Source organism: Arvicola amphibius, chromosome 5 (genome assembly GCF_903992535.2).
Source record: "Arvicola amphibius chromosome 5, mArvAmp1.2, whole genome shotgun sequence".
NCBI classification, from domain to species: domain Eukaryota; kingdom Metazoa; phylum Chordata; class Mammalia; order Rodentia; family Cricetidae; genus Arvicola; species Arvicola amphibius.
This window is the reverse complement of record NC_052051.1, coordinates 26,872,942-26,881,494: the sequence shown is the minus strand read 5'-3', so window position 1 is coordinate 26,881,494 and position 8,553 is coordinate 26,872,942. Positions and strand designations below refer to the sequence as shown.

Below are 8,553 nucleotides of genomic sequence, written 5' to 3'. Positions count from 1 at the left end.
AAAGAGGGTTGTCTTAGGAGGTTTAAATGTGTGGCATGCTTTTCTTGTGAACATAAAGGGCATCTTCTCGTAGAGTTATTAATATGCTCAGAAGATTAATCAGGTAATTAATAATTTGCCTCAATACTGTTTCAAAACTCTGTCAAGAGTCAGTTTTTTGCCTGACGTTGTAATGAAATGCCTTTTGAGATTTTTATGGTCAACATATCCATCCTTACAGAGTAGTTGTGTGTAATTTTAAGAGTTTTCCACATAGACTGTCTTACCAATTTTTTCGAGACATGATCTTGCTATGTTTGTGCAGACTGGTCTTGGATTCATGATGGGCTTGAGCCATTCTTCTACCTCAGCTCCTACGTAGCTAAAACCGTGTGTGCCACACACCCAGTTTGTACATGTTGACTCAGTGATGCAGGGATGGATGGCCATGTATGGATGAGAGCTGAGGCTCAAGGGTTGGTGACCGCTCAGGGTCACAGACAGGACATGACTAAGCTGGAGTCCTTGTTCTAATCATTGAAGAGTGTTCTGTAAGGCTGGACAGGAGGCAGGTGGCCTTCCCAAGGCTTTGGAGGCAGTGGCTGCTGTAGTTTTTAGGTTTGAGCCAGGACCTTGGTGGGATAGCAGAGTCCTTTAAGATGCCTTAGAGTGTATGTGGTTGAGGCGTAAATCTAATTAATCTTAATCAATAAAAAATATTGGGGGGAGAACCTGAAAGATCAGAGAACTGGGAGCAGATGCCACTTGCTTCCTACCTGTCTCCTTCCTCAGTCCAAAAGGGCTGAGATCCTGTCTGCACCCCTCCTTTTCACTTCCTGTCTCCACTTGTGATGGGATTAAAGGTGTGTGCCTGCACATCTGGCTTCTGTGGCTAGCTCCGCCCTTTATTTATCGGAACACAAACAAAATATCATATAACATATGGTGGCCTGGCAGCAGTGGTACAAGGCGATCCCATGGGCAGGGGTGAGAGTGATGTTTATAGAACAATAATTGTAGGTCAGCTCACTCTGCCACCTGCAAGGGATGCTAAGCTGAGCAGAAGCAGATATTTGAAGCATGCAGGCAAGGAGCTGGTACATTGTATCTGGTGAGGAATGTGTGGCAATGGTAAGGCTGGAGAAAGCTCTGGAACATCAGAGTTGAACTCTGTCAGGATTCTCTAGACCTTGATGTGCTGTCCTTGATACTTGAGAAAACCAGGACATGAGACCCTTCCCCTACTGCTTTACTATGGACATCACACAGCTGTGTCCCAAGGGCTCTGGCTGTGTGCCCTGTGACTCTCATATGTGGCATCAAGGATCTTTCTCAAGAATTGGCTTTAGTGACTCCACAAATGCCAAGTGAAGTCACTGCCTTGTGGCATTGCGGTTATCACCGTCCTGAGTTAAAATAGCCTGGAGGTGGAATTTGAAGGACACAGGACATGACTGCTGTCCTGTCTTAGGGCTACAGTGGTTACATTGCCATGCGCATTGGATGCAGATTTGCTTTCCCAGTCGCTATCAAGTCTGTATTGCTTCAGGTACCCACATCTTTCTGCTTTGCATTTACAGTTTGAGAGCCCAGAGAAGAAGTCCAGTGAGTGGCCCCATCTACCCTGGAGCTCCTTGGTACTCAGGGTTCCCTGGGAATGAAGGCTCTGAGACCTGGCCACCAGCCCATTCTGGGTCTACCCTCTGCTCTGTCTGTGCACCTTCCAGCTCAAGCTCCGCTGGTGTCTTTCCCAAGCTGCCAATGTCCAGCAGCTCTTGGTTGCCTTCTCCCAGGGCCCCACACAGCCTGTCTATCCCCACCCTGACCCCCTTCATCTAGGCTCCATTTGTCTCCAGTGCATGGCTTTGAGGGGTCCCATCATGTACCCCACTTGTGTTGAGCCTGCTCCCCAGGTGTTGAACACTCCCAAACTATTAGCCTTCATGGCAGCAGAGAGCGTGGAGGCTCTGTTCCCTCACAAATCCCTCCTCTCTATTCTCTGGGTGCTGTCACCCTGTCGGTGACCAGGTCTGGGCCAGGTGCTTAGGTCTTCAGCACACTTGTGCTTATAGCTTATCACTACATGAAGCCTCCCGAGGCTAACTTCACAGGCTGTCCACATTCCTGGGTTCCTATAAACGGTGGCATACACAGTATTGTTTTGAGATGATCAGCTTTTTATTTATGACGAACTATTCTCATCATTTGAGATGAACAGCAGTGGTCTGATGTTAATGGTAGACAAGAGATGGATACAGAATCTGTTCAGTCAGGTATCAGGAAGCCCCCACACTTCTGCCTTGTTGGCGGTCTCCTTTGCTCTACCCATGTTCCAGTCATGCCATCAAAGGAGCCTCTCTATGCCCGCATCCTGACTCTGGGTGTGCAGTACCAGCAGAGAGTTGACTTTAGAAGAAAATATGAATACAGTTAATCTGGCCAGGAGGGCACTGCAATCTCCCATTCTGGTCACCTGATGACCAGCCTGCTCTTCCATCTGCTCATTGGGAAGAAGGCCCTGCAGTTTTAGGATGGCCAGGCTGGGGTGGAAAGTGAGGAGGAGGGGGCACATGTGTGTGAGTTTATTACAGCCCTGGTCTTGCTGAAGAGGCAGAAGTCAGTGGCAGCGGAGAACAGGTACCTCGAAACTGTGGAGCCAGGGGATGACCCAGACTTCTGAGTAGCAGTGTAGAACCTGAAACAAACAAGCAAAGGGCTTAGCTGAGAACCAGCTGCCAGAGACTCTGCCTGCCCAGGCAGCTCTTTTGGTACCCCTTGTGCATGCCAGACAACTGGGATCTGTGTGACTGTGTGTGCACACATACTCTGTGCTCAGGCAGCTTTCCCCATCCCCACCTTCAGTTTTTATCTTAAAAATCTTCAAACCTACTAAAAGTTGGAGTGATTCAAGAGTGTATGTTTCTCACCTATAGTTATGAAATGTTGAAGTTTCCCACACAGCTCTTGCTTTTTCTCTGTAGAGATCATATAATATAGCACATGAATTGTACGTATATATGGTTAATATATATCTAATGTTCTATGTATGTAGGTGTTATGTATGATTTCTGAATTATTTGAAAACTTTAACCTGCTGTAATCTCCCTATCCCTATTCAGAGTATTTCTTTGCAGAGGCCGCAGGAAGTGAAAGCCAGGTGGATTAGGTCATGTGAGGGGTGGGAGGATCCTGCCTGTCAGCCCTGTGCCCCTTGAGAGAGTGCCTGCCCCTGCTATCACGTGTTCATGGCTGGGAGGGAGCATCTCCTTGGGAATGAGGTGTGAAGGTACCGCTGCTACTGAAGGGACCACAGTCCTGAAAGGTGAGTTGGGTGATGGGGACCAGGACTCCATACACAGGCTCTTCTGTCTTACCCGCTTTAAGGCAGGATTGGTTTGGAAGTCACAGTTGTCCAGATGGGGGTGCGCGGTCTTCCTGCATGTAGTTCTATCTATTTCCATGTTCAGCATGTATTTCAGACCCTTCACCACCTGAAGAAACCAAAGACCCAAGAACTAGATTGATTACTTGGCTTAGGATGCAAGGTGTGTGTGTGTGGGGGGGGTGTCACTGCCTCTCCAGCTGCTGAGGGGTGAGGTAAAGAGAGTGCTGTAGAGCTGGACACAGGGGAGGCACGCTCAGTTTTGCTAGGGGAAAGCTGTAGATGAGCAGATCCAGACTTCAGCCACCCCCCTTCCTTGCCTGCTGGCAGTGCCTTAGAACCCCCTCTTAGGTAGCTGCTTTCTGCCTGGAACTCTGTGTTCTGGAGAAACGTGAGGTCAAGCCTGCTGACTTCTCCACTCTTGTGGGAACTAATTATTTTGACCTTCTCCTCTTGGACCCAGCCATGACTTAGCGCTTTTGTTGTTTGTGGTTTCTGTATGGTTGGAGGAAAGTTCCTGAACTTTTGATCCCAGTCTTAAGCAAGTAGTTTGTGAAATAGCCTCCAACATCACGAGAATACAAAGGAGAATGCTCGTGTCCCTTGTGGGGGACCTTGAGCTCTCAGGCCCAGAGATCTCATTGTCTGAGGCTGGTCCTTGAGTGCCGATAATCCCTTTCTAATAAAACATTACTCTCTTAAAAAGTTTATAGTTGCCAAAAGTAGAGTATAGAAGCCACCCTGATGCTGTAACCCAGATCAAACACGAATGCTGTAACGCTATCATCATCCTCAGAGCAGTGCCTTTCTGTAGCCTTTTCTCTGCAGGCCCCAGCACAGTCTTCTAAAGCCAGCTTGACATGTCAGCAGGGTCTGCATGGGGCCTTTATGTATAGCCAATGAGAAGTTGCCAGGTGTCTCCCTCCTGATGTTAACACTTGGTTTTGGGACACAAGGATTAGTGAGGCAGGCTGTCCCCTCTGGGGTAGCCAGGGAAGGAAAGTTCAGAGTGGATATATCAGTTACTAAGAAGGCTGACTCTGAATGGTGAGTCTTGAGCAGGCTGGAGGAAGAGTGAGTTTGTGGGTCTGAGAAGGGAGTTGGCCCAGCTCTAGGAGGAAAATGAATGGATCCAGTGGGAAAGTAATACAATGGCTTTGTGGACTATGAATGAGGGATAATGACTGGAGGTGGCCCAGACCCTGGACCCTGGTAGGGCAGCTCCAATTAGTCCTGCTGTGCCCTCCCTGCTGGGCTGTCGGCCTCTGCATACCCTTGTAGGACCCTTATTACTCTGCTACCATTTCTTGTTGCTGTTGATGGACTCTGGCCAGAGGCTTGGTGATTTTGCTAAGGAAAGGTCCCCAACTGCCATGCTCAGCTCTGAGGGACACTGGTCTCAGCTGCAGCGCAACTCTGCCCCGATGCTGTAGGTAATGTGTTATGTGACACAGTTTGCCAGAGCCATCCTGAGGTGGCAGCTCTTGGTCCTCCGCACCTGTACCAGGGCCTTGCTGACCCGGGACTCCTTGAACAAGAAGATGTCATTTGTGGAGTTGTTGAACTTTTCCACACTGTGCCTGGCTGCCTTAAGCACTTCTGAGTCATTGGTCTTTATTATTTTGGGAAATCCTGGCTTCACACTGATGTTCAAATCTTTGCAACAAAAGTCTGAAAGAAACAAATGAACCAGAAAAAGACATTGATGTCAGCGAAACACTGGGTCAATGGGTCATGTCTCATCCCCTGGTGGTACCCACTCCTCTCAGCGTTGCGGCCCTCGCTCCTCTTCCACCTGTGCCTGCCTCCTGTTTACTCTGCCACCTGAATATTGTGTATCCTTATTATGTTCTTTATCTGACGCTGAGGACAGATACCATGGACTGTACAATAGCATAGTTCCTGTCCCCTAGTCCCTGCTTACATGGCTTTTTCCAGAACCCAGGTTTATTCTCGACATGGGGCCCCAGGCAGTAGAACTCCAGACAGGACATGTGTTAATTTGCCCAGACTGGGTTTTGAGGTTGGCTGTGTTTCCCCTAGTGCCCCTCTGCATTCTTCCACCTTCTCAGAGTGGCCTGCGTCCATGTCTGCTTAGACACACCTTAAGCACAGCCTGTGACCCCATCATCTCTCGTGCACGGGCTCCCGAGATACTGGTATACAGATCTCCCTCCTGTTGAGTATTGCCTCCTCATGCATGGATGCTGGTACTTCATAGGTTAATTTTGTCATTACCAACGGGGACACAACCAGTGTTAGAATCCTGGCTGTTCTTATTGGCTCTGCTGTTCCATCTGTAATAAGGCTGATGATGACACTGACCTCTCGGGGTAAGAATAAATGAGGCAGTTGGTACGAAGCAATAGTGCCAGTGTTATTCGGTACCATGTCAGGTACAATATGGCCACAGCAAGGATCTCTGAGGATAAAGGTAGTCACTGAAAATCCTAGTACACAGGCTGGGCCAGTAGTCTGCTCGGGCCCAGACCCAGCCTGCACCAGCTTCTAGAGCCTTCTGAGGGAATCTGTCATCCCCAGGCCTGGTCATGCCCATAGCCCTTGCTATGCAGAGCAGGTGGCAGCATGACTATGAGTTTCTTGCCTAAGCAAACAAACCTCCTACTGGAAAGGGGCATGGGATGAGGGAGCGGGTGAGCAGCAGCAGGGAACCTTCTTGGAAGAGGTGACACATTGAGAAAGAAGGTTCTCCATTCTCACCAACAGCCAGTGAATGTGGCAATTTCCTAAATTCTGAAGACTGGGGATATCTCTCCCTGGGCCCTGCATGTGGGTATGGACGGTTTAACTCCTGGGCATAGAATGAAGCCATGTGCTTAGATCAGATATAATCAGCCTCCCTGTTGCCCTTGCCTTGAGCTCATAGAAGGCTCTAGAATCCCACAGGAAGTAGGGTAGGTGGTGTGTGTGTGCGCGTGCGCATGTATGTGTGATGACCATCAGCCAGGGTTCCCCGCTGTTTGAGTCCTAAGAGAGGGGCCTGAGCGTACCCCATGTTGTGGCTGAGGCCCTTACTGGAAGTGTCAGGAAGGGTGGTACCCGTGGGTGAAGGTGGTGTTCATTAGCACAGCAGAGCCAAGGCCTGACCACAGACTTGCAAGCAAGGGTGGGTATGGTTAGGCGTACCCCAGGCCTCCGAGCACTTTTTAATGTCATCACTGAGCCACTTTTTCTAAGACTCTCAGGTCAGGACCAGTTTACTGGTCACTTCAAAGGGCAGGCTGGATGTTCAAGAATCCCCAGCTGGTAGGTAGGGGGCCTGTGGTGATGTTCTCAGCTTCCAGTGTGAGGGTGGGTGGTGTTCATTTAGGTCTGGAGCGGAGAGGACAGAAGCGGATGCCCCAGAGAAGCTGCTGTGGGCAGGAGGAGTGGGGAGGACTCCTTTCTGCCTCACACACTAGTGGGAAAGTAACTGGTAGAGATGGGGAACTGGCAGCTCTCAGATCTCTCCCCCAAAGGCTGCCCACCGGTATTAATGATCGCACTGTAGATGTGGCTGCTCTGTCCGGTGAGGTCCCAGAGGAGGCAAGCACAGCATTTTCTGAACACTGAGTATGAATAATGAAACCCTGGGACAGGTGAGACAGCTGGCGCCAGTGCCCTCCCCAGACCTCTCTCATAGGCTGAGGGGGCTTTGTAGAATGAACGCCCAGACTCTGCCTATGTCTCTCCCTGGACAACTGAGACGAAGGAACGGGGTGGCAGGAAGGGCTTCCTAGCAAGCATGAAAGCTGCAGGGAGCAGGGCACAGGGAGGCAGGGTCTGCGGCCTGACCTATGCTTCATCTGTCTCTCCCACCAGTGCTGTTAACTACCTGTTTGCCAACCACCCCTTGGGCTGCCATGGCTTGTCCCTATCTCAGAGCAGAAGCTGCTCCCCCCTTCCCTCCATTCTTGTGCTATTTCCACAGTGCTCGATTCACAGCAAACACATTGGGTCTTGAATCCTGAGGCTGTGTACTCTACAGACACTCCACTGACTTCTTGATACCTGATTTGCTATGAAGGGGAATCCCACATTCCTGGTGTCTCTTAGGGATTCCCTTTCATTGTGTGTTCCCAGAACCCTCTGCCCGATCCCCTGTGACTAGACCTAGCCTACTTCAGGCAGGAAGAATAACAGAAGTCTTAGGCCTTTGTGTGTGCTGTCCTCCTTTGGTGGGAGATGGTCAGCTATCAGCTTTCTTGTCCATTAGAGGCAGGGCCCCCAAACTTAATCTATGTGCTGAATCTGCTTGCAGGGGCAGATACTATCCAGCTCTCTGTGGGCAAACAGACATTCATGGCTGGGCTAGCAAGTCAGCTAACTTGCCTGTGCCTCAGCTTCACAACACAGGCGGCCTTCACCCCTTACTGGCCACCATCATGCTGATTGTGGGAAAGATGAGTGTCTTATTGAGGTCTCTGTAGTAAAGTCACAGTCAGGAGAGAAAAGCTTTCAGATACAGGCTGTTTGACCGAGGCCCCTTACCTCTGCCTCTGCCTGTCTCTCTGGTGGGCCCTAGCCCAGAACAGAACAGAAGTTGTCCTCACAATTCCTGCGTCTGCTGCTATGTTTAATCTCTCATATCTACTCAGCTTGGAAGTAGCTACTGCCAGAATCCACAGCCCCTTGCCTAGGGTCTCTCCCAGGAATTCAAGAGTGCCCTAGGAAGGTTGCGAGACTAGCAGGCCAGGGTCCCCATGCCTCCACTACTACAAGATGGTTAGGACAGCACCCTGAGATAGGACCAGATGACCCCTCTCTTACCTGGGGAGTGTGCCCCATGGGAGTCGGAAGTCAGGCAGCAGAGGGCAAGCAGAATGGCCAGCCACATGGTTGACTGGGTGAACGGCAGCTTGTGCTGGCCAAGGCTAACAGGGTAGACGTGCTTGGCAAGCAGAGCCCTAGGACCAAGGCAGGGTGGGATATCCTTGATGGGGGGCGTGGTTTCTTGTTGAATCATTTTAACCAGAAGCACTTCATCTCCAGGACTTGGGGCCACAAGAACAACCACTTCCTATAGAGAAGTTGCCAAGTTGTGATCGTTTGCAGGGGGGAGGAGGAAGAGAAGTGAGACCTGTGAGCAAAGCACCCTCCCTCCTGCCCAGGGGGAGAGGGAGTTTTCCACCGCCTACCACATGCAGGAGATGCTGGTGTGAAGAACCCAGGGGATTTTTGGAAGCAGAATC

The 8,553-nt window shown here is 50.3% G+C and overlaps 1 protein-coding gene across 2 annotated transcripts; it reads right to left on the bottom strand.

The window, feature by feature from the left end:
• Positions 1-2,222: 2,222 nt before the first annotated feature.
• Cst7 (cystatin F) lies at positions 2,223-8,292 on the bottom strand. Of its 2 annotated transcripts, XM_038331744.1 has the most exons (5): positions 8,132-8,292; positions 4,860-5,032; positions 3,354-3,470; positions 2,907-2,954; positions 2,223-2,674 (listed from the first exon to the last, which is right to left on the bottom strand). In XM_038331744.1, exons 1-4 carry the CDS (start codon positions 8,196-8,198, stop codon positions 2,913-2,915), a joined length of 399 nt encoding a protein of 132 aa, XP_038187672.1. In that variant the 5' UTR covers positions 8,199-8,292; the 3' UTR covers positions 2,223-2,674; positions 2,907-2,912. The 2 variants fall into 2 exon arrangements, with proteins under 2 accessions (XP_038187672.1, XP_038187671.1); XM_038331743.1 differs by lacking the exon at positions 2,907-2,954.
• Between the last annotated feature and the right edge of the window lie 261 nt (positions 8,293-8,553).